General features: G+C 42.5%; 1 protein-coding gene and 2 non-coding genes across 6 annotated transcripts in view; 2 read left to right on the top strand and 1 right to left on the bottom strand.

Annotated features, from left to right (window-relative positions):
- Window positions 1-25,162, bottom strand: part of LOC128752249 (gastrula zinc finger protein XlCGF57.1-like) — a 44,751-nt gene extending 19,589 nt beyond the window's left edge. Inside the window, exons 1-4 of one of the 4 annotated variants that reach the window (XR_008413645.1) lie at window positions 24,774-25,162; window positions 24,543-24,641; window positions 16,658-21,575; window positions 16,504-16,588 (exon numbers count right to left, since the gene is read on the bottom strand). Coding sequence is in view for 2 of the 4 variants with exons in the window: in XM_053853273.1 (XP_053709248.1) it covers window positions 11,173-12,686; window positions 15,172-15,241 (1,584 nt within the window). In the remaining 2 variants the exon portion in view is untranslated. Of the gene's footprint in view, window positions 1-2,179; window positions 2,279-2,409; window positions 12,687-15,171; window positions 16,589-16,657; window positions 21,576-24,542; window positions 24,642-24,773 lie in introns of those variants that run through there. The other 3 variants (XR_008413646.1, XM_053853284.1, XM_053853273.1) reach the window with 3 other exon arrangements.
- Window positions 3,535-3,606, top strand: trnaa-ugc (transfer RNA alanine (anticodon UGC)). The gene has a single exon. It is a non-coding gene; the product is annotated as a tRNA-Ala (tRNA).
- Window positions 17,948-18,019, top strand: trnaa-agc (transfer RNA alanine (anticodon AGC)). The gene has a single exon. It is a non-coding gene; the product is annotated as a tRNA-Ala (tRNA).
- Window positions 25,163-26,484: the final 1,322 nt, after the last annotated feature.

The raw sequence follows: 26,484 nt of genomic DNA, 5'->3' as shown, positions 1-26,484 counted from the left end.
GGTGCCGGGGCAGATTTGCCAATCTTGGTGTTCTCTGGCAAATGCGAAACGTCCTGCACGGTGTTGGCCTGTAAGCACATCCCCCATCTGTTGACGCCAGGCCTCATACCATGCTCATGGAGTCTGTTTCTGACTGTTTGAGTAGACACATGCTCTGGCAGTGCGCCTCCTCTTCCTGCTTGTACAAAGAAGGAGGTAGCGCTCCTGCTGCTGGATTCTTGCACCCCCACGGCCTCCTACACGTCTCCTGATGTACTGGACTGTCTCCTCGTAGTGCCTCCATGCTCTGGTCAGTACACTGACAGACACAACAAATCTTCTTGCCACAGCTCGCATTGATGTTCCATCCTGGATGGCTCCAGTTTGAACTCTCATGTGCTTGTCCAAGCTGCATTTGAGTGAAAAAGATCAGATGAAGCAGATGAAATCCTATCCTCCAGTGTGAATGCTCATGTGATGAATCAGGTTGGATTTCTGTGAAAAACATTTTCCACACTGGGAACAGATGAAAGGCTTTTCTCTAGTGTGAATTTTCATGTGCTTTCTCAGAATCCATCTCTTCTCAAAATGTTTCCCACAAACCGAACAAGTGGAAGGTCCACAGCAGGATTTCCTGTCTTCAGTCTGTCCAGCCTTTGTGAGGCATTTCTCTCCACTTTCAGAGCAGATCAGTGATTTGTGATCAGCATCTGTCTCCTCTCTGACATCAACGTGTGGCTCCTCAACAGAGTTGGAATCTGTTTTATAGTCACTGGTTTCTCTCCAGTCTTCACTGTCATCAGTGTCTGAATCAGAAGACAATGACATCTGGTGGTCAGGATGGAGAGGTGCATCCAAGTCGCCAGCTGGTTCTGTTTCAAGTAAATGTAAGTACATGATTAGAGAGATTATTTAGAATCAATGTGGGAGACACAATATATATTTTCTTCTTGATTTATTGCTGTTACATATTTTATTCAGGAGAAAATAGTTTATTTTAATGAAATGTTGACTTACTGGTCACTGGTTTGCATTGGGCTGCTCCTGACCCACCTGTGCTGTATGTGTAGAGTTGATGGGGTCAGCATTTGCTTTTACTGGAATGCAGCCATGTAGTTTTAGACCACTGTCAGATCGTAGATCGCAGTTGTTTGGGAGTTGGATTGGGTTGGATTTGTTGCACAGTGGGGAAATTTGACACGTCACAGCAGCAACAGTCAATAACAACAAAGACGCTCCAATACAAAATATATTGAGGCATCTTATATTACATAGTAAAATATTTTTATTCTATGATTTGAAGGACACAAAAAGAATCAACCAGCCACATTAATTGTGCCAAGAACATCACTTCATCACACAAAGAATTACTTAGAGACCTCTCATAACCCTTATATCTCTGACTTCAGGACAGTTCCAAATGTTGTAATTCCACTTGTTTATAAAGTAGAGTAGCAAACTCAACTCTTGTCTAACCAGAGTCTGAGTATAAACCAGAGAACAGCTGCTGCAAAGGCTGGTGCTGAAGTGCTTTCAATGGGTGCAGCTAATGCACAGTTTCTCATGAAACCATTTCAAATCATAGAGAGTTTTGTGTAAACAGACCCATGCGGATGTGTTCAATAGGGCTCGTCTGCCTCAGTGAAGTGAAACAATAACTATGAATCTTAGCAAATATTGTATAAGGATTCATTTTTAAAGCCCAGTGAAGGCAATCTAGTTTTTAGGAATATTTAGGATTGACATGTAAAAGCCTCAGGCTTCAGCCTGAGCGGTCACTGGTCCCCTTGTTGTGGGTCACTGTGATTATTGAACCAAATCTGCGATGATTACAGCGCCACACAATAAGGACGTTTGTGTCTGTGTTGTTTCTTGTGACTGAATATGAACAATTCCATTTCAAGTTCACTTTCATCACTGCTTGTGAACTTACTGAGGTCAGGTCCTGACATCAGACCACAACTGGAGCAGGAAAAGGTGGATATTTGGATTTGCCGGCCTCAATCAATCAAAGTCACTGAACCGTTCCAGGAAGAGCCGCAGTGGGGGCAGGTTTTTCCTCCAATCAATCCAATTAAATTCCATCACTATTCTCAAGGTATTTTCTCCCTTCTCCTATTTCGTTTTTCCCCTTCATTCCAGTGTGAATATTCCTCTTCAGAATTAAGGAAATGAGAACATTTCTGAACAACATTCATACCTGACGTAACACGTGTGTATCCAATGTCGTCCCTCCCTTTTGTTTCTTCATCTGAGGTTCCAGCATTGTTCTGTGTCTGGCCTCTCCTGCTTCCCGGTCCTGTGAAGACAGAGGTGAAACCCCATTTTCCCAGCTGTTTACCAGCCTTTCATTTGAATCAGATTTTCCCCCCTCTCCATTCAATCCTGTACAACGTTCTGTGATTATTTCTGTAATATATTTCGGGGTACCTGCTCTATCGGTCTCCATCTCCCGCAGGATTCCCTTGAATTCTGCCGCTTGTTTCCAACTGAAAACTTGAGCCTTTTATAGACACCAGTTATGTAACCAGGTGTGGTCCTCTTGTGCTTGGTTCCCTTGTGTTGACATGTTGTCCGGCCAGCGAGTTATACACTTCTCAGGGCGTAGAGCCGGGAGGAGAAAGAACCACAAAAGTAGTGGGATGCATCTTCGGTTTATTCCAGATCAGCATCAGCATAACATCATCTCAGCACCGCTTCACATGGTTTGGCATCAAGTTATTCAAATCACATGAAATAGAGACTGGATGGAGGGCGTTCCTCGCACCAGATACACATTATCACACACACACACATGTCCATATTTAGTGTTGTGGGCTGGCGACAAAAAACTATCGGAGGTCTTGACCCAAAAGTTCTCCACGTGGACTCCGTCCTCGTCTGATTGGTCCTCAGCCATTGACGCCAGTGCTGGTCGCTGGCTCCCTCGTAACCACTGCAATGATCACAAGACACGTTCCCCTCCTCCGAACCCAGGTGGCTCTTATCAGGACCAGCTCCATGCAGCCCTGGAGAAAATGGTTCCATTCCAGCCTCCTCCGTCTGACCTTGGACCCGCCAACAAATTACACGTCTGCTCCGGCCTCCAGTGTCTGCTTCACTCCGGCCATTGTACTCCAACTGTAACTCTCTTTCTCACGCACTCTCAACCTCACTCTGCTTCCTCGCTCACTCAGCATTCCTCCGTCTGTGAATGACTTTATTAGAAGCACAAGCAATTTCAACAATAATCATATAATCAATGCACAATTCCCATTAACTCTTAATTGCTGATATGATGAGTGTTGAACCATTTTTAACTTTTAACCAACAAACAATATAACACATGATTATGCAGTGATATAACAAGGAAAACAAACATAATGAAAAACACGCAACAATGTTGGTGGACAGGTGTGTTTTTTCTCTTTTCAAATGTGTGGGTCAAATTTTCTTTCGCTCTTCTCATACTTGAGTCTTCCCCATGTTTTTCCAAAGAACAATGACTGTAGAAATAAAAACAAAAGTGAATGTGGACATTGTTGATAATATGTGAATAAATGAGCTGCGTCACAAGGGGATGTAGCTCAGTGGTAGAGCGCATGCTTTGCATGTATGAGGTCCTGGGTTCAATCCCCAGCATCTCCACTTATATCATTCTGAGGCAGGCCAAGCTCCTGAACATCAAAGTGTCTTGAAAAAATGTACCAAACGTGAGGCCCTTTTCGCTCCTTCCACGGAGCATCTGCTCCTGGCTTGTTTCCACCATATCACACAGAGAAATTACTGATATTTATTTATGTTCCCCACTTACTCTGACTGGACAGGTAGAGTCATGCGACCACGATGGATGTCAGCATACGTTCTTTATCCTTGTGAGTCATTTTAACCTTGCATTATCCGTTCACAGGTATATATGCACTCGAGTATCCACTTACTTTCACTCTTGTTGGACGCATTTTGGGTCTGGGTCTGATTTTCTTGAACTGTGCTTCTGACATGACGTTTTCTTGGGCTCCAGTATTCAGTTTTACCATATTTACCATTACCAGTGTTGCCACATTTCTGCAGCATTGAGCAAAATGATTATTTTTATGACATGTGTTGCACAGTTTACCATATGCTGGGCATTGTTTCAGGGGATGCTGTGTGCCACATCAACCAGAAGCCTTTTCTTTATTGTCTTCGTAAGCTGGTAATTTTGATTTCTGTTTGAACTCGGAAGTCATTCTCTTTTCTTTGACTGCGTGTGTTCTTATTCAAAACATCTACTTTTCAGCTGTCAAACAGTTCTTTTGCTTGTATCTTCACTGCTTCAGCTGCTCTGCATAAGTTCAATGCATTTTCCAGGACCAAGTTTTCCTCTCTCAACAGCCGCTCTCTTAGACCCTTGTCAGGGATTCCACACACTAGTCTGTCTTTTGTCAAAGAGTCTGGCAGTTCTCCAAATTCACACGTTTTACTTCTGTTCCGTAGTTCTTTCTTTCGGCGAGTTGGGGATTCCACAGGTCACAGACTAATTCCTTGGGCTACTGTTAGCTGTGTGACTAGCGTCCTTCAGCTGCTCGTCGTCATCATGTTCGACTCCTCTCTTCAACACCATAGTGTCACATCATGTCTTGTTTCTTCCTGAGACGAGCAGATGAGAGATCATTCCCTAGTGTGAATCCTCATGTGGTTCTTCATGGAGACTGGACGTGTAAAACATTTCCCACAATGAGAGCAGATGAAAGACTTTTCTCCATTGTGAATGCTCATGTGACTATTGAGGTGAGATTTCAGTGAAAAACATTTTGCACACTGGGAGCAGATGAAAGGCTTTTCTCCGGTGTGAATTCTCATGTGACTTTTCAGGTTTCCCTTCTGTGAAAAACATTTGCCACACTGGGAACAGATGTAAGGCTTTTCTCCAGAGTGAATTCTCATGTGACAATTCAGGTAAGATTTCCGTGAAAAGCATTTTTCACACTGGGAGCAGATGAAAGGCTTTTCTCCAGTGTGAATTGTCATGTGACTATTCAGCTGAGATTTACATGAAAAACATTTACCACACTGGGAGCAGATGAAAGGCTTTTCCCCATTGTGAATTCTCATGTGACGTTTGAAATGACATATCTGTGAAAAACATTTTCCACACAGGGAGCAGATGAAAGGCTTTTCTCCAGAATGAATTCTCATGTGACTTTTCAGGTGAGATTCCTGCAAAAAACATTTTCCACACTGCGAGCAGATGAAAGGCTTTTCTCCAGAGTGAATTCTCATGTGTCTATTCAGGTAAGATTTCTGTGAAAAACATTTTCCACACTGGGAGCAAAAGTAAGGTTTTTCTCCAGAGTGAATTATCATGTGACTTTTCAGGTTTTCTTTCTGTGAAAAACATTTTCCACACTGGGAACAGATGAAAGGCTTTTCGCCAGAGTGAATTCTCATGTGTGTATTAAGGTAAGATTTCTGAGAATAACATTTTCCACACTGGGTGCAGATGTAAGGCTTTTCTCCAGAGTGAATTCTCATGTGACTTTTCAGGTTTTCTTTCTGTGAAAAACATTTTCCACACTGGGAGCAGATGAAAGGCTTTTCCCTAGTGTGAATTCTCATGTGACTATTTAGGTGAGATTTACGAGAAAAACATTTTCCACACAGGGAGCAGATGAAAGGCTTTTCTCTAGTGTGAATTTTCATGTGCTTCCTCAGAATCCATCTCTTCTCAAAACGTTTCCCACAAACCGAACAAGTGGAAGGTCCACCGCATGATGTCCTGTCTTCAGTCTGTCCAGCCTTTGTGAGGCATTTCTCTCCACTTCCGGAGCAGATCAGTGATTTGTGATCAGCATCTGTCTCCTCTCTGACATCAACGTGCGGCTCCTCAACAGAGTTGGAATCTGTTTTATAGTCACTGGTTTCTCTCCAGTCTTCACTGTCATCAGTGTCTGACCCAGAAGACAATGACATCTGGTGGTCAGGATGGAGAGGTGCATCCAAGTCGCCAGCTGCTTCTGTTTGAATTGAAGTACATGATTAGAGAGATTATTTAGAATCAATGTTGGAGCCAAAATATCCATTTTCTTTTTGATTTATTGCTGCTATATAACTGTTGGTCACTGGTTTGCATTGGGCTGCTCCTGACCCACCTGACCTATATGTGTAGAGTTGATGGGGTCAGCATGTGCTTTTACTGGAATGCAGCCATGTGTTTTAGACCACTGTCAGATCGTAGATCGCAGTCGTTTTGGAGTTGGATTGGGATGGATTTGTTCCACAGAGTGGAAATTTTATGTTTTACAGCAGCAGCAGTCAATACCGACAAAGACGTCCCAACATATAACATATTGAGGCGACTTGTATTATATAGTCAATATTTTAATTCTATGATTTAAACAACACAAACCGGCCACATTAATCTTGCCAGGGATGTTTTTTGCAATGGCACGGCGCCTGTGTCTGTCTCACTGTGGAGCAACTTCTTGGAGTATAGTTTTTATGTTTTTATATTTACGGTTAAAAAGCATTATCCAACATCACTTCATCATCACACTAATAATTACTTATAGACCTCTCATAACCCTAATATCTGTGATTTCATGACAGTTAAAAATGTCCCAATCCCACTTGTTTGAGGGTATTTTAAATAGCGTTCCCACAAACAGCTCTTCAAAGTAGAGTAGCAAACTCTCCTGCTTCCAAGCCATGGAATAAGTTTGACGAGAGCCGGCCACCGCTATGAGGTGAATCTGGAGACTCTGTTCCCAGAGTTGGTTGGAGTCCCGGAGGGGAAGTCAGACAGGTTCCCGCTTGAGAGGTGAGAGGTGCTGTGGAGGAGCGCTGCGGACTGCGAGTCACAATGTGTGCGGGTGTTTGATAACTCACATGTTTTCGCCTTCATTAGTCTGATAAAGACCTAGTTTTATTGACAGACAGATTTGCTTAAATGAATAATGCTGCACTCTACAGTAACTGTTTTCACTGTTGTGATGTGGCTGCAGCAGAGATGTCTGCATGAGGAGAATAGCGAGGAGGAAGATGCTGATTTTCCCCCAAGTTACTGAAGATCACCAGACTATTCATTGATCATTTCTGACGTCTGTATCTGGACTTCACTGACTAAAACCTTCTCGATCGTCTGGAATCTCTCTCACTGTGTTCAATGTGTTGTGAGAGCAGCGTGGATCAATCAAGACGCTCCGTATTATGCAGCTGGTTTCCGCTATTTCCTTATAAAAAAATTTCCTTTCATGTTTAGTTTTGGCTGTGAAACACCACATTCTGTTCCAGGTGTGGCGGAGGCCCATCATCAGATCATATCAGAGGTGACGACGACTCGTAGTGTTAAGTAGTGACATAAAAATAAGGTGGTCAAGTCGACGGTCGTAACTCGGTTGTCGCACGGCTGATGACAACTTCCTTGAGACATGCTTCGTCGTGGGTCACAAACCAGCTATTCTGTGCAGAGCGCCGCCAGCTGAGGAGGGAAAAAAGGACATGGCCTGAGGCGCAGAGGTGCGAGGCTGCACAGCAGGGGGCCAATCAAACTCAGGCCACTCGAGACAGAACCCACAGTGTCAAACTGCCCTTAACTGCAGTGTGGAAGCAGACTGGTGTGGAGCTCCGCCATAGGAATGAACATATAGACTTGGACTGACCCCATAAAAAATTGATATGTACAGATGGGTCAAGCAAGAAGTGGCAGCTTGAGATTGTTTTGTGTCGTTTGGCGCACACATACGAAGCATGTCAGAAACAGTAACAGCACAAGAACTACATCATTTTTAGATCACTACTGTCGCATTAAGATGTTGACGATGGTTTATGACTCGGGTGAGACAAGACAGAATACTTAAGCCTGTGTTTTGCAGTTTTGTCAGCACTTTTGCATTTGAATTACGCCACTCTCTGGTCCAAATGGGAACAGATCTGAACAATATTCCTACCTGATTTAACGTGTGTGAATCCCATGTCGTCCCTCCCTTTTGTTTCTTCATCTGAGGTTCCACCATTATTCTGTGTCCGGCTTCTCCTGCTTCCCGGTCCTGTGAAGACAGAGGTGAAACCCCATATTCCCAACTGTTTCCCAGCCTTTCATTTGAATCGGATTTTTCCCTGTCAGTTCAAAACTGCCCTGCCTTCCACTATGATGTCGCTATTATACAGTATCAGTGTACCTGCTCTCTCGGTCTCCATCTCCAGCAGGATCCTCTTCCGTTTCGTCTGTCGTTTACAGCCGATGAACATGTGAAAACTCGGCAGCAGATGATCGTCGACAGCAACTAACAGCCGCTGCTTGAAGCTTTCAAGCTCCGCAGTCCGGACACCTTCATTCTCCAGAGGAGAGCAAAAGAACACGAAGCTGCTTCTGTGTTCTGAGAGACGAAAATAATGGGCGTCTATCACTGAGATCGGAGGGGAAAAAATATATTTTATATATATTTTATTTTTATTTTTAAAACATATCGTAGATAGCTAAACAGGGAAAACTCTACTCCACAAAATTACCTCTCTAAATGAAAGACTCTCAGTCCGAACACGAATTTCAGTCTTCACAGCAGGCAGCTTGTTCGGAAGTAGCGGCAGCTCTTCTTCTCCGCAGGGGTCAGAGGTAAGAAGGACTGAGAAGGACTACAGTTAACAGCGGCCACTAGAGGCGGAGAGGACTGGCATGCAAGACCAACGGTTGGCATGTAGAAGTTTTGCACTTTATGTTATATCATATCGCTATATTAACTGCAGGTTGGACAGACAGACAGACAGACAGACAGACAGACAGAGGAATTGTGGTGCGAGAGAATACCAGAACGGAAGGCAGTTGAAGTGAAAGCATTGCTTCCCCGTTGCAAAATGAAGATCCAGTCTGTGGCGAGGAAGAATGGGTATATGAAAATAAGCATTTAACAATTCAGAGGTCCTGAATGGGTCTCAGTCCTCCAGACCTTTCTGAATGAGAAAATACAGAGAATGAAAACCCACTTCCTAGAAGGTTGTCCATCCACTGTGACAGCATCATCCACTCTGCATGAAAACCTGTTAATTGTGGAGCAACTAGACTGGGAGACTGCCAGCCCATATTCATCCAGACATGACGAAAGGGCTGGTGTTCAGATACCGCTGTGCCAGGAACTGCTGCTTCCCCAGAACCTCTTGATGGGGGAAACCGAACAGGCACTGACACTTTGCCTTTGTTGACATTCGCCTGTAAGTGCACCGCCATCTTGACTGGCCTGGCCGCTGAAATGCTGACTGCCAGCTCCCGGAGACAAGCCAAGTACAAAATGGTGACTACTCTTACCTGCTCCACTAGGTGGTTTTATGGTAGAGGTGGAGCATCACTGCTTGTGAAGTTACTGAGGTCAGGCCCTGACATTGGTCTTGTCTGCCTCAATCAAAGGACCCACACGTCCCATGACTCCATGTGGTCCTCAAGTCACTTCTTCTCCTACTGGTTGGGATCTGGAGAGAGTGCACTGCCTCTGCTCCCTAACCCTCTGCTCTGATTCTGTGTGTGTAGGAGCTGCTCAGCTCCGTATCTGGTGCATGTGCACCAGATAACACAGAGAAACATTTACATTTATTTATTGTTTCATAATTTGGTGTTTATTCCCATTTGGCGCTTAAAAAAATTCTTTGGATTGGGGATACATTTTCCCACGTAGTTGATCATGCCATTAAACCTCTGCATGTCCTTTTGGCCTTTTATCAACATTCTTCTCTATCACCTCCAGCTTCTCCATCCTGTCCAGTTCCTCTTTCAGTGACATTTGAAGAGCAAATGGGACTTTGTGGCATGAATAAATGACTGGGGGCAGACTTTTGATCTAGTGCTCTCCAGCAAGACAGCCAAGACTCAGAAAAGCATCACTGTATTCTTCCATCGAGTCATTGTAGTCCTTCTTTTCATCAGTTTCCACGACAAGCACCCTCTTCACCAGATTCTGTCTGTCACAGGTATTTAAACCAAGTATGAACTGCACATTCTTTGGGACCACGATGAATGTCAGTGTACGTTCTTTATCCTTGTGAGTCATTTTAACCTTGCATTATCCGTTCACAGGTATATATGCACTCGAGTATCCACTTACTTTCACTCTTATTGGACGCATTTTGGGTCTGGGTCTGATTTTCTTAAACTGTGCTTCTGACATGACGTTTGCTTGGGCTCCAATATCCAGTTTTCCCTCCATGACCATGTCATTCATTTTGAGTTTCATCCTCCAATCATTTTTTTTCCATTCCGTGTTTTGGCGAGTTGATGATTCTGCAGTTTACAGACTAATTCCTTGGGCTACTGTTAGCTGTGTGACTGGCTTCCTTCAGCTGCTCGTCCTCATCAAGTTCGACTCCTCTCTTCAACACCATCTTCTGACACCATGTCTTGTTTCTTCCTTAGAGTTCGCAATAAACACGTTGAGTGGAAGAGTAGCTTCTTTTATGTAGGACGTAGCTTCACCAACCTATACGCAAGTATACACAGGTCGATCGACGAGTATCAACATTGAACATTGCCTACCAGCACACACAGTCAGAACAAACCCAAAATACTTTTATTTTCATTTTTATTACAATGCTGAATTTACAAACATGCGCAAAATGAGGTCAGTTATCGTAGCAAATTTCTTTAACGGTATAGTTTCGGTATGCGCAGTCCTACCCAGAGGCGACTTGTATCAATTAAAAACTGTAATTTCAAATGTTCTTAAATGTCATTTCACACTGATCTACATAACTAAGGAGGGAACACAACAATGCCAGTGATGTGGCCCCATAATCTTGATTCTGTTCGACGGCTGATGGATGAGTTGGTTCTCTATGCCAGAAATCTTCTGTGGTCACACGCGGTGAAGCGTTTCAACAGGAAAGCACAACATTCATCAAAGAAATGAACACAATTTTGAGTGTTCTCAAATGGAAAAAAATCCAGAGAGAACCATCACAAAACAAAAATGACAGGAACATTACCCACCTGGACATCTGGAGGGATGGGTGAGAGCGGCTGCAGATGATCTCTCATGATTTAAAGCTGGTATTTCAACAGCCATCAGTGCAAGAATGTGTCTGTTATGAGCCTGACAATGAAACATATGTAAATTTGGAGACGTATATTCAGGTTCCATTTGTGCAAAACACAGGGAGCAATCGAAAGATTTTTCTCCTCAGTGCCACATTGATGGGTTGTATCAGCCAGTCTGTGCACAAGATATTCCTCATCGAGAAGCAGATGACAGATTATTCCATAGTGTGAATCCTCATGTGGTTCTTCAGGGAGACTGGATGTGTAAAACACTTCCCACAATGAGAGCAGATGAAAGACTTCTCTCCATTGTGAATTCTCATGTGACTACTCAGGTTTCCTTTCTGTGAAAAACATTTACCACACTGGGAGCAGATGAAAGGCTTTTCTCCAGTGTGAATTCTCATGTGACTACTCAGGTTTCCTTTCTGTAAAAAACATTTACCACACTGGGAGCAGATGAAAGGCTTTTCTCCAGTGTGAATTCTCATGTGACGATTTAGGTCAGATTCCCGTGAAAAAGATTTTCCACACTTGGAGCAGATGGAAGGCTTTTCTCCAGAGTGAATTCTCATGTGACGATTCAGGTGACATTCGTGTAAAAAACTGTTTCCACACTGCGAGCAGATGAAAGGCTTCTCTCCAGCGTGAATTATCATATGACCTTTCAGGTTTCCTTTCTGTGAAAAACATTTACCACACTGGGAGCAGATGAAAGGCTTTTCTCCAGAGTGAATTTTCATGTGATTATTCAAGTTAGATTTGCGTGAAAAACATTTTCCACACTGGGAGCAGATGAAAGGCTTTTCTCCAGCATGAATTCTCATGTGACTATTCAGGTGAGCTTTCCGTAAAAAACATTTACCACACTGGGAGCAGATGAAAGGCTTTTCTCCAGTGTGAATTCTCATGTGATTAATCAGGTGAGATTTCTGTGAAAAACATTTTACACACTGGGAGCAGATGAAAGGCTTTTCTCGAGAGTGAGTTATCATGTGACTTTTCAAGCATTCTTTCTGTGAAAAACATTTGCCACACTGGGAACAGATGAAAGGCTTTTCTCCAGTGTGAATTCTCATGTGTGCATTCAGGTGAGATTTAATCGAAAAACATTTTCCACACTGGGAGCAGATGAAAGGCTTTTCACCAGTATGAACTCTCATGTGACAATTCAGGGTTACTTTCTGAGAAAAACTTTTACCACACTGGGAACAGATGAAAGGCTTTTCTCCAGAGTGAATTCTCATGTGTGCATTCAGGTAAGATTTAATAGAAAAACATTTTCCACACTGGGAGCAGATGTAAGGCTTTTCACCAGTATGAACTCTCATGTGACAATTCAGAGTTGCTTTCTTTGAAAAACATTTACCGCACAGGGAGCAGGTGAAAGGCTTTTCTCTAGTGTGAATTTTCATGTGTTTCCTCAGAATCCATCTCTTCTCAAAACGTTTCCCACAAACCGAACAAGTGGAAGGTCCACAGCAGGATTTCCTGTCTTCAGTCAGTCCAGCCATTGTGAGGCATTTCTCTCCACTTCCGGAGCAGATCAGTGATTTGTGATCAGCATCTGTCTCCTCTCTGACATCAACGTGTGGCTCCTCAACAGAGTTGGAATCTGTTTTATAGTCACTGGTTTCTCTCCAGTCTTCACTGTCATCAGTGTCTGAATCAGAAGACAATGACATCTGGTGGTCAGGATGGAGAGGTGCATCCAAGTCGCCAGCTGGTTCTGTTTCAAGTAAATTACAAAGTACATGATTAGAGAGATAATTTCGAATCAATGTTGGAGCCAAAATATCTATTTTCTTTTTGATTTATTGCTGCTATATAACTGTTGGTCACTGGTTTGCATTGGGCTGCTCCTGACCCACCTGCGCTATATGTGTAGAGTTGATGGGGTCAGCATGTGCTTTTACTGGAATGAAGCCATGAGTTTTAGACCACTGTCAGATCGTAGATCGCAGTTGTTTGGGAGTTGGATTGGGTTGGATTTGTTCCACAGGGTGGAAATTTAATGTGTCAGAACAACGGCATTCAATAACAACAAAGACGCTCCACTATAAAGTATATTGAGACGTCTCATATAATATAATAAAATATTTTAATTCTATGATTTGAACAACATAAAAAGATTCATCGGCCACATTAATCGTGGCGAGAATGTTTTTCTTGCAATAGCACGGCGCCTGTCTCTCTCAGACCCTCTCAGACCCTGTTCATGTGGGTTGTCAAGGAGGATGCTACAGAACCTGTTCCATTTGCTGGAGAGTCATTTGTCCTACTTTATTTATTCTTGTTTGCAAAAAATAAACATTTTTTTACTTTTTAAAATCTTCCTCTATTGTATTTATCATCTAACAGAATGCCTGCATTCTTCCTTCAATGGCAATATTTTGTTGAACTTTTTCTTGTTCATATGGTGTCAAACACCAGGCCAACACTTAAAGATGGTTTAGACTATGCCTTATGATGACTAACATTGTTGTTTTGCATAAATCTAACTGTGGCATCAGAGGCTCTGAGGTTGTGCTGTGCTATGTTGGACATCATTGCATGGTATAAATGTCCAACCACTTCTTCATTCAAGCACTAAATGGCATACAGTATGTCAACAAACAGAAAAATTGCTAAATTTGGTGAGAATAGTTTCACAGTATGCCGTGTTTGAGGCTTTGTTTTATTCGTAAAATGTTGGTAAAGTCGATGAAATTAATGTTTAAATCCAACTGCCATGGCCATTCAATCCCAGGAGGTAGTGAAACTAAGAATTCTAAAACTGAAAAAATGATTGACTTATTTTAGTGAACGAGATTCAATGAACCGAGTCACAAAAATGAACTGTTTTGCCCAGCACTATTTGTGATCAGCGTCTTCCGTCTCCTCTTGAACATGAACATCTGGATTGTCAACAGAGTTGGCATCTGACTGAGTGTCACCGGTCTCTCTCCAGTCTTCACTGTCATCAGTGTCAGATTCAGAACACAGTAAGCACTGGTGGTCAGGTTGAGTGTATCCAAGTATCCCACTAGTTCAGTGGTAACTAAGTCATTTCCTTCTGCTTCTATTGTTCAAATTTAAGACCACGATTTGAGAAGCAATTTACAATCAATATATCCATTTACCATATCATCCTGATATTTTTTCAAAGTTTGACAGGTCCTTTGACTTAGACACAAGTGCATATATAATTTAACACTTTTAAAAACGTTATTTCACATTGACCGAAAAGACAAAGGAGTGATGATTACATTATGTCTGTAATGCTTCCTGATCATCTTGATTCTGTCTCACCACCACTCAAGAAAGTCATTCCCAGGCCAGAAATCTCGAGTGAAATCACACCTGATGAAACCTTCAGCAAACCACTGTTGCAAAATTGCTGATAAAAGCCCTTCTGCAAATATGAAGCCTGGTGTAGCTACTACTTTACAAAAGCAGATGGTGGACACCTGCAACTTATATCTGTACATTTGTGGGTGATTCCATCAAAGTTTGGAGTAAATACAGAGTGTAAAGCGAACAGAGGGAGGTTGCAGTTTCGCAGTGGGATCAGAACAGAGAACTGGAGAACAAACGTGACTGACTCAGAGTCTGAAGAGGCATATTCACCCTCTGATGAAGATCATACAAGACACAAAGTGACATGCAGAAGTTGGGCTGCTGATCTATTCACTGACTGATTTCCTTTTTGTGTGACTAAGGGCGGTTTCACACTGTGTGCACCCATTTAGCTCAAAAGTCCGAGATGTGAACACAAGCAAGTTTTGGCCGTGGACTTGATCCTGGCTGGAGAGCTGCACTGTCTCGGGAACCTCTGTACGGGGGATAAACTTCTCGCCTCAGACGACTAGGCACTAGATGCCGGAAACTATGTGTAAAGCGCGACTCCACACAAACATGATAGATGTCGGGCAGCAAGGGGTCTGGCGTGCAGACAAGTTATACAGAAGCATATAACAGGAGGAGGGAAAAAAGGACATGGCCTGAGGCGCAGAGGTGCGAGGCTGCACAGCAGGGGGCGAATCAAACTCAGGCCACCCCAGACAGAACCTGCAGTGTGAAACCGCCCTTAACTGCAGTGTGGAAGCAGACTGGTGTGGAGCTCTGTGTGGAGAACTGTTTCCCAGCCTTTCATTTGAATATGTTTTTTCCCGGTCAGTTCAAAACTGCCCTGCCTTCCACTATGATGTCGCTATTATACAGTATCAGTGTACCTGCTCTCTCGGTCTCCATCTCCAGCAGGATCCTCTTCCGTTTCGTCTGTCGTTTACAGCCGATGAACATGTGAAACCTCGGCAGCAGATGATCGTCGACAGCAACTAACAGCCGCTGCTTGAAGCTTTCAAGCTCCGCAGTCCGGACACCTTCATTCTCCAGAGGAGAGCAAAAGAACACGAAGCTGCTTCTGTGATCTGAGAGACGAAAATAATATACGTCTTCCAATGAGCTGGGAAAAAATGTCACATTTAAAAGCAAATCGTAGATAGCAAAATGGGGGAAACTCTTCTCCACAAAGTTATCTCTCTGTATAAAAGATAAAAAATTTCACTCTTCACAACTAGCAGCTTGTTCGTACGGAAGTAGCTGCAGCTCTTCTTCTCCACAGGGGTCAGAGGTAAGAAGGACTGAGAAGGACTACAGTTAACAGCGGCCACTAGTGGCGGGGAAGAGTGACATGCAAAACCAACCGTTGGCATGTAGAAGTTTTGCACTTAATGACATATCATAACGCTATATTAACTGCAGGTTGGATAGACAGATAGATAGATAGATAGATAGATAGATAGATAGATAGATAGATAGATAGATAGATAGATAGATAGATGGATAGATAGATAGATAGATAGATAGATAGATAGATAGATAGATAGATAGATAGATAGATAGATAGATAGATAGATAGATAGATAGATAGATAGATAGATAGATAGATAGATAGATAGATAGATAGAACGATAGATAAACTCCCATGAAGCTTGAAGGCTGTCCATCCACTGTGACAGCACTCACTCTCCACCCGTGCACTTCTCAAACTCACTTCCTTTCTCCCCTGATGTTGGACCAAACACTTAGACTTATCAATCACCTGAGGACACTGCTAAGGCAAAAGCTTAACACAGAGACACTACGTTGAATACACATTGGGACAAATGAATATGACAAAAGTACATGCAAAATATTCTGAACAGTGGAAACTATGTAAATCTGGAGTCTCTTAACTGTTCCAGAAAGAGCCACACTGATCCAAGATCCAATTATCCATTATCCAATCTGGTGGTCAGGATGGAGAGGTGCATCCAAGTCGCCAGCTGCTTCCGTTTCAAGTAAATTAAAGTACATGATAAGACAGATTATTTAGAATCAATGTGTATATATATATATATATATATATATATATATATATATATATATATATATATATATATATATATATATATATATATATATATATATATATATATATATATATATATATATATATATACAGTGGTAACTGTGTAAAGCAGGGGTCACTTAACTGTTCCAGAAAGAGCCGCAGTGGGGGCAAGTTTTTCTTCCAACCAATCCAACTAAATGCCACCGCAATTCACAGGGTATTTTCTCCCTTCTCTGCTGCTATATCTTTTTTTCCTTCATTCCAGTGTGAATATTCCTCTTCAGAATCAATGAAATGAGAACATTTCTGAACAACATTCATACCTGATGTAACGCGTGTGTATCCAATGTCATCCCTCCTTTTGTTTCTTCATCTGGGGTGCCAACATTGTTCTGTGTCCAGCCTCTCCTGCTTCCCTGTCCTGTGAACATAGAGGTGAAACTTCATATTCCCAGCTGTATACCAGCATTTTATTTGAATCTGATTTCATTTCCTTACCCTTCAATCCGGTACTACTTTCCATGATTAATTCATGAATATATTTTGGTGTACGTGCTCTATCGGTCTCCATTTCCAGCAGGATTCTCTTTGGTTCCACCTCTTGTTTCCAACTGAAAACTTGAGCGTTTTGTAGACACCAGTTATGTAACCAGGTGTGGTCCTCTTCTGCTTGGTTCCCTTGTGTTGACATGTTGTCCGGCCAGCGAGTTATACACTTTTCAGGGCGTAGAGCCGGGAGCAAAAAGAACCATAAAAGTAGTGGGATGCAGCTTTGGTTTATTCCAGATCAGCATCAGCATAACATCGTCTCAGCACCGCTTCACATGGTTTGCATCAAGTTATTCAAAGCACAGACACATGAAACAGAGACTGGATGGAGGGCGTTCCTCGCACCAGACACACATCATCACTCACACACACATGTCCACATTTAGTGTTGTGGGCTGTGAACACTGGAAAGGAGGCAGCTGTTGTGCATTTGCACAAAAGTGCATGTCATGTTAAATTGACCAAACACAGCCTGAGAAGATCTATCCTACCTTCCATTGGTGCTGGGAAATGAGTGATCATTTTCTTCTCCAACCTCTTCCCACACACCAAAACTAAGCAAGCGATCCTATTTTGTTTTACTATGAATGTGTTAATAATGTTGCAGAGCAGTGAGAGTATATTGAGTACAAGTATATAGGACAATGTTCACTGAGAGATTATATAACTGGAGTTTGAAGTTGAGTTATTAATAAAAATGCTCAATATGTTTAATGTTGTCTGATTCATAAGAATCTCCACTGTGCACATTGTACCAGTCGCAGGAAAATGTTAGTGAGTTTGCATTCAGAAGCATCAAAAGATTTCCCGAATTGTACTCTTAAGTACTGACAATATAACATGTGATTATGCAATGACATAACAAGGTCAGGAGCATCAGAGAAGTGTGTGAGGGTTGTGCAGAACGTGTGTGAGGACGGCGAGAGAGTGGTGAGGGGTGCTTTATGAGTGAAGGAGGGCTTCAAGATGAGAGTAGGAGTCCATCAGGGATCAGCTCTGAGCCCATTCTTGCTTTTCTTGTGTCCATGGGTTTGGTCCTCACTGAGACGAACTGCTGCTAATTAGGGGATGTAGTTCAGTGGTAGAGCACATGCTTAGCATGTATGAGGTCCTGGGTTCAATCCACAGCATCTCCACTTATATCATTGTTAGGCAAGGCTAGTTCCTAAACCCAAAAGTGTCTTGAAAAAATGTACCAAATGTGTGGCCCTTTTTGCTCCTGTCACACTGCCGCGGAGCATCTGCTCCTGGCTTGTTTCCACCAGATAACACAGAGAAACATTTATTTACATTTATTTATTGTTTTAATAATTTGGTGTTAACTCACATTTAGCGGTTTAAAAAAATTCTTTCATTTTGCGTATTTTGTGAGGTTACTTTCTTGCCCCCATACATACTACATTACTTATGAAGAGTATTATTTACTCTTTACACATACACCATAGGTAGGTGCAAGAGCACCGGACAGTAAACCTTTGGAGTCAAACTGCACGGAGGAGCAAATTGAGCAGCTCCGTTGCGATGCTAACTGTGATTAGCAACATTTTCGTGGGTCCTTACTCAAGTTTGAGATTCACATCACCTGAAGCTATTGTTTGACGTGGGTCTGAAATTGAATGTTTGTTGCAGATATGGAATGTATTTCTGATTGGTTGCTCAGTTGAACATGTTCCCGAATGTATCTGTGATGAGTTTAAGAGATGGGGTCAACAGCTCTGGATAATGCATGAGCTGTATACATCAGTTTACCAGGTGTGTACGTCACGTTGAGAGCGTCGCGTTGCAGTCAGATCATCCTTCTTTGGATCCTTAATGGACAATTATTGAGTGGCTTCTGGAACAATACAATCAAGGGTTTGTGGTCAGTTTCCACTGAGAGTCCTGAAACAAACAGGTGAAATCTTTCACAAGTGAAGGTCATGCTGAGCAATTCTTTTTCAATTTGAGCATATCTTGTCTCTGCATCAGTCATAGATGGTGACGCAGATGCAACAGGTTGCCAGTCATCGTATCTCTGCATTAGAACAGCTCCAGGTCCACTTTGTGATGCGTCAGATGAAATCTTTATGGGTCTCTGCGACAAAGTGGCTGAGAGTCACCCATTTGTCTCATTTATATCAAGTTATTGTTGTATGCTTGTTTGGTTGATTTAATTCCATCTTTAACCTGAATCATGCGTTCAAACTATCCCGGGTTATGTTTGAGTTGCATCTTCTGGTGTATCAAAAATAAAAAAAAACGAGTATGGTTATGTTAAGGATGTTTATTGGTTCAATTAAATGTCAGTTATTTAGGTATTATTTCATATTTGTTAAGTTGTTGGTTGTGTTACTCATCACGAGGCCATCAGGTAAAAAGGAGGACGTGGCGGCTCATCAGTGATCATCAGTGACATTGTGGAAAGTTTCAACTGTGGGGGAGGCCAAGGTAGGGAAGTGTTTTGTTTTGTTTTATTATATATGACGGAGTGATGGAGCAAGGTTGAGCGTTATGCGGCAGGTTGTGTTCAAAGTATGGTGAGCAGAGGACTTTGTTTCTTACTGCAGAAATGAGTCATGGTTGTTGGTGGAATTTGGGATTTACTCGTTGAGAGGTACAGTCCAGATTCAAACGCTAAAAGAGAGAAGCGGGCAGGCCAGAGAAAGGGAGGCTGCAGTGTGCAGAGGGTTGCACAAGTGCGTAAGAGTAATCTCTGTTGAAATTGTTTCAGTCTTTTCAGTTACGCTGAGTTAACTTTTGAGTTTCCTTGCAATCCATGGTTTTTCTTTTCACTTTTTTCCTGGCTTTTTTTTTCATCCTGGAGCAGCTTGTTAATAATCTTTGGTGAGCAAGAACAGCGTCACCAGCGTCTGCCTCCTACACCTACTCTGGCCTGGATTACAACACACACAGGATTTCAAGATGGTATTTTTACAGTTATCAGTGCAAACAATGTGTCCGTAATGAGTCTGACAATAAAAAGGTTGTCAAATGGGAGTGTGGCATGTGTATTCAGGTTCCTTTGGTACAAAACACAGGGAGCACTTGAAAGATTCTCTCCTCAGTGGTATATTGATGTGTTGTGTCAGCCAGTCCTTGTACACAAGACATTCCTTGCCTAGAAGCAGATAAGAGATTATTCCCCAGTGTGAATCCTCATGTGGCTTTTCATGGAGACTGGATGTATAAAACATTTCCCACCATCTCAATTTTGAATTCTCACCTGACTTCTCAGGTGAGATTTCAGTGAAAAACATTTTCCACATTATGAGCAGGTGACAGGCTTTTCTCCAGAGTGAATTCTCATGTGACTTTTCAGGTTTCCTTTCTGTGAAAAGCACGTACCACACTGGGAGCAGTTGAAAAGCTTTTCTCCAGAATGAATTTTCGTGTGATTATCCAGGTTAGATTTCCGTAAAAAACATTTACCACACTGGGAGCAGATGAAAGGCTTTTCTCCAGTGTGAATTCTCATGTGACTATTCAGGTGAGATTTCCGTAAAAAACATTTACCACACTGCGAGCAGATGAAAGGCTTTTCTCCAGAGTGCATTCTCATGTGACTATTCAGGAGAGATTCCTGTAAAAAACATTTTCCACACTGCGAGCAGATGAAAGGCTTCTCTCCAGGGTGAATTCTCATGTGACTATTCAGGTTTCCTTTCTGTGAAAAACATTTACCACATTGGGAACAGATGTAAGGCTTTTCTCCAGAGTGAATTTTCATGTGATTATTCAGGTTAGATTTCAGTGAAAAACATTTTCCACACTGAGAGCAGATGAAAGGCTTTTCTCCAGTGTGAATTTTCATGTGACTACTCAGGTGAGATTTCCGTAAAAAGGATTTACCACACTCGGAGCAGATGAAAGTCTTTTCTCCAGTGTGAATTCTCATGTGACTATTCAGGTGAGATTCCCGTAAAAAACATTTTACACACAGGGAGCAGATGAAAGGCTTTTCTCCAGAATGAATGCTCATGTGACTATTCAGGTGAGACTCCTGTAAAAAACATTTTCCACACTGCGAGCAGATGAAAGGCTTTTCTCCAGTGTGAATTCTCATGTGTCTATTCAGGTAAGGTTTCTGTGAAAAACATTTTCCACACTGGTAGCAGATAAAAGGCTTTTCTCCGGAGTGAATAATCATGTGACTTTTCAGGTGAGATTTAATTGAAAAACATTTTCCACACTGGGAGCAGGTGTAAGGCTTTTCTCCAGAGTGAATTCTCATGTGACAATTTAGAGTTGCTTTCTGTGAAAAACATTTAGCACATTGGGAACAGATGAAAGGCTTTTCTCTAGTATGAATTCTGATGTGATTGTTTAGGTGAGATTTCTGTGAAAAACATTTTCCACAGTGGGAGCAGATGAAAGGCTTTTCTCTAGTGTGAATTTTCATGTGGTTCCTCAGAATCCATCTCTTCTCAAAACGTTTCCCACAAACCGAACAAGAGGAGGGTCCACAGCAGGATTTCCTGTCTTCAGTCAGTCCAGCCTTTGTGAGGCATTTCTCTCCACTTTCAGAGCAGATCAGTGATTTGTGATCAGCATCTATCTCCTCTCTGACATCAACGTGTGGCTCCTCAACAGAGTTGGAATCTGCTTTATAGTCACTGGTTTCTCTCCAGTCTTCACTGTCATCAGTGTCTGAATCAGAAGACAATGACATCTGGTGGTCAGGATGGAGAGGTGCATCCAAGTCGCCAGCTGGTTCTGTTTGAATTGAAGTACATGATTAGAGAGATTATTTAGAATCAATGTTGGAGCCAAAATATCTATTTTCTTTTTGATTTATTGCTGTTATGTAATTCATTGGGCTGCTCCTGACCCACCTGAGCCGTATGTGTAGAGTTGATGGGGTCAGCATTTGCTTTTACTGGAATGCAGTCATATGTTTTAGATCACTGACAGATCGTAGATCGCAGTTTTTTGGAGTTGGATTGGGTTGGATTTGTTCCACAGTGGGGAAATTTGACGTGTCACAGCAGCAACAGTCAATAACAACAAAGACGCTCCAATATAAAATATATTGGGGCGACTTATATGATATAATAAAATATTTAAATTCTATGACTTTGGTATTTGGTATGATTTGGTATTTTGTACCAAGACTCAGCTCTGAGCCCCTTCCTCTTTGCGATGGTGATGGACAGGTTGACAGATGAGGTTAGACAAGAAGCCCCTAGGGCGATGATGTTTGCAGATGACATTGTGATCTGTGGTGAGAGCAGGGAGCAAGTGGAAGATCAGCTGGAGAGGTGGAGGTTTGCCTTAGAAAGGAGAGGAATGTTATGTTAATGTTAGCCGCAGTAAGACGGAATCCATGTGTGTGAGTGAGAGGGAGCCAAGTGGACAGGTGAAGTTACAGGATGCAGAGATAAAGAAGGTGGAGGATTTCAAGTACTGAGGCTCAACTGTCCAGGGCCATGGAGAGTGTGAGAAAGAGGTGAAGAAGCAGGTGTAGGCAGGATGGAATCATTGGAGAAAAGTGTCAGGTGTGATGTGTGACAAAAGGCTGTCGGCAAGGATGAAAGGGAAAGTGTCCAAAAGGGTGGTGAGGCCAGCAATGTTGTATGGTTTGGAAACAGTGGCACTGAGGAAAAGACAGGAGGCAGAGCTGGAGGTAGCAGAGATGAAGATGCCGAGCTTCTCTCTGGGAGTGAGCAGGATGATGATAGGATCAGAGGGACAGCACATGTGCTCAGGTGTTTAGGAGACCAAGTCAGAGAGGCTAGATGGAGATGTTTGGACATGTACAGAGGAGAGAGAGAGAGCCAGGACATTGGTAGATGAAGATGTTGAGGGTGGAACTGCCAGGCAGAAGGTGGAGAGGGAGAGGAGATTGATGGAGGTAGTGAAGGAGGACATGAGGTTTGTAGGTTTGAGAGAAGAGGAAGCAGAGGACAGGGAGAGATGGAGGTAGGTGATCCGCTGTGGCCACCACTGAAGGGAGAAGCCAAAAGGAAAAGAAGAAGAAGGAGAATTTGATTCTATGATGTAAACAACACAAAAAGAATCAACTGGCGACATTAATCGTGCCAAGTATGTTTTTTGCAAGGGTACGGCGCCTGTGTGCGTCTCACTGTGGAGCAACCACTTGGAGCAAAGTTTTTATGTTTTAATACATTTGTTTTTATATTTGCAGCAGCCTGTCAGACACCAGCGGCTTCTACCAGAGACGTGAAACGATGAATTTCTCATCTCTGCACGTAGTTCACTGTTCTATTGAAACATCAACAAATAATGATGCTGGCGACAAACTCCACTAATGAGTTTCATCATAAAACAGTTTCTAGAGAGACTCTAGTGTCCAACACATGGAATAGAATGAAAACGGATTCATCGTGATAATTATCGTTATCGCAGAAATGGCAGCATTTATCGTCACAACTTTTTTTGTCCATATCACCCAACCCAAGTGGAGAACAGACGTGACTGACTCAGTGTCTGAAGAGGCATATTCACCCACAGATGAAGGTCATACAAAGTGACGCGCAGAAGTTGGGCTGCTGATCTTTTCACTGACTGATTTCCTTTTTGTGTGACTAAGGGCGGTTTCACACTGTGTGCTCTGTCTCGATACAAACTGCGTTCAGCTCAAATGTCCCAGATGTGAAGCGAGTCAGGTTTTGGCCACGGACGGAGCTTCTCGCCTCAGGTGACTCTGCGCTAGATGGCGGAAACTATGTGTAAAGCGCGACTCCACACAAACATGATGGATGCAAGGCAGCAAAGGGTCTGATCACTGTCTGGGCAGACAACATCCTTCCAAAACAACTTTGTAAACTCCCTGAACACTGAGATGTGCAGCTGAGGGCTGCAGGACACTGGTGCTGTGGAGGAGCGCTGCGGACTGCGAGTCACAATGTGTGCGGGTGTTTGATAACTCACGTGTTTTTGCCTTTATTAGGCTGATAAACACCTAATTTTATTGACAGACAGATTTGCTTACATGAATAATGCTGCACTCTACACTAACTGTTTTCACTGCTGTGATGTGGCTGCAGCAAAGATGTCTGCATGAGGAGAACAATGAGGAGGAAGATGCTGATTTTCCCCAAATTACTGAAGATCACCAGACTATTCATTGATCATCATGACGTCTCGGTCTGGAATTCACTGACTAAAACCTTCTTGATCAACAGTAAATCTCGCTCACTTTCTTCAACGCGTGGATCAATCTAGACGCTCTGTATTAGGCAGCTTGACATGACAACATGACAAGACTCTTTCATGCTTATTTTTGGCTGTGAAACACCACATTCTGTTCTAGTCGTGGCGGAGGTCCATCATCAGTTCACGTGCAGTGTGGAAGCAGACTGGTGTGGAGTTCCGCCATAGGAATGAACATATAGACTTGGACTGACACCAAAAATTGATACGTACAAACTGGGTCAAGCAAGAAGTGGCAGCTTGAGATTGTTTTGTGTCGTTTGGCGCACACATACGAAGCATGTCAGAAACAGTAACAGCACAAGAACTACATCATTTTTAGATATCATTTTACTATACTACTACTACTACTGTCGCATTAAGATGCTGACGATGGTTTATGACTCAGGCTCGGGTGAGACAAGACAGAATACTGAAGCCTGTGTTTTGCAGCTTTGTCAGCACTTTTGCATTTGAATTATGCCACTCTCTGGTCCAAATGGGAACAGATCTGAACAATATTCCTACCTGATTTAACGTGTGTGAATCCCATGTCGTCCCTCCCTTTTGTTTCTTCATCTGAGGTTCCACCATTATTCTGTGTCCGGCTTCTCCTGCTTCCCGGTCCTGTGAAGACAGAGGTGAAACCCCATATTCCCAACTGTTTCCCAGCCTTTCATTTGAATCGGATTTTTCCCTGTATGTTCAAAACTGCCCTGCGTTCCACTATGATGTCGCTATTATACAGTATCAGTGTACCTGCTCTCTCGGTCTCCATATGCAGCAGGATCCTCTTCCGTTTCGTCTGTCGTTTACAGCCGATGAACATGTGAAACCTCGGCAGCAGATGATCGTCGACAGCAACTAACAGCCGCTGCTTGAAGCTTTCAAGCTCCGCAGTCCGGACACCTTCATTCTCCAGAGGAGAGCAAAAGAACACGAAGCTGCTTCTGTGTTCTGAGAGACGAAAATAATATACGTCTTCCAATGAGCTGGGAAAAAATGTCACATTTAAAAGCAAATCGTACATAACAAAAAGGGGGAAACTCTTCTCCACAAAGTTATCTCTCTGTATAAAAGACTCTCAGTTCGAATATGAATTTCACTCTTCACAACTAGCAGCTTGTACGTCCGGAAGTAGCTGCAGCTCTTCTTCTCCACAGGGGTCAGAGGTAAGAAGGACTGAGAAGGACTACAGTTAACAGCGGCCACTAGTGGCGGGGAAGAGTGACATGCAAAACCAACTCTTGGGACATGCAGACGTTTTGCGCTTTATAACATATCATCCAACTATTGCAATGGAAGTTGCTTCAGAAAATGTGTTACATCATCATTTGGAAATTATTTTTTATGTGGTCTTTAATATGGTCTCTTATTTGTTTTTACTGACAACGATTAGAATGTTGGAATTAGAAAGAAGAAAGTTCATGTTATTTAGAATTGTTTCCGTTCTTCCGGATGTCGACTGATAAAGTTTGTTTGAATCTCAGTACAGTGTGAATCAGCGGGATTTGCTAGAAACCTCAGAGCCGCAAAGACCAGCTGTCCAGTTACAGGGCGAACACGGTAACTCGTTGTTTATTGTGTATATGTCTACCATGTCATGTCAATTATCGTTGTTGAAAGCTGAAATCGCTTTTTCTTTTCAATCAGTTTTTACGATGTCTCTAATTAGTTTTGAACAGTAAAAGCCTGTTGTGGACATCCGTCATGACGTGGATTTACTGACTGGCATTTATAACTATGTTAACTGCAGTTTGGATAGATAGATAGATAGATAGATAGATAGATAGATAGATAGATAGATAGATAGATAGATAGATAGATAGATAGATCATAGATCGATGGTTTCTTGACAGTAAGGATCGGAGACTCAAAGTGGACTTAACCAATAAAAATGGGGTTAATGAGGTCAGCACGTGCTTTTACTGCAATGCAGCCATGTAGTTTTAGACCACTGTCAGATCGTAGATCGCAGTTGTTTGGGAGTTGGATTGGGTTGGATTTGTTCCACAGTGGGGAAATTTGACGTGTCACAGCACCAACAGTCAATAACAACAAAGACGCTGCAATATAAAATATATTGGGGCGACTTATATAATTAAAAAAAATATTTGAACTCTATTTGAACGACGCCAAAAGAATCAACCGGCCACATGAATCATGCTAATGCATGTTTTTTGCAATGGCACGGCTCCAAGCAACCACTTGGAACAAGGTCCATTTTTTTTTATCAGAAGATATCAGCCACAATCTATATTTACATTTACAGTTAAATAGCATTATCCAACATCACTTCATCACGCTAAGAATTACTTATAGTCCTCTCATAACCCTAATATCTCTGACTTCTGGACAGTTAGAAGTGTCGCCATTCCACTTGTTTCAGGGCATTTTAAATAGCGATTGAACCACAGTGTTTCCCACAAACATCTCTTCAAAGTAGAGTGGCAACTCTTGTCTAACCAGA

This window comes from Synchiropus splendidus, chromosome 1 (genome assembly GCF_027744825.2).
Source record: "Synchiropus splendidus isolate RoL2022-P1 chromosome 1, RoL_Sspl_1.0, whole genome shotgun sequence".
NCBI classification, from domain to species: domain Eukaryota; kingdom Metazoa; phylum Chordata; class Actinopteri; order Syngnathiformes; family Callionymidae; genus Synchiropus; species Synchiropus splendidus.
This window is presented reverse-complemented; position numbering and strand designations above follow the sequence as displayed.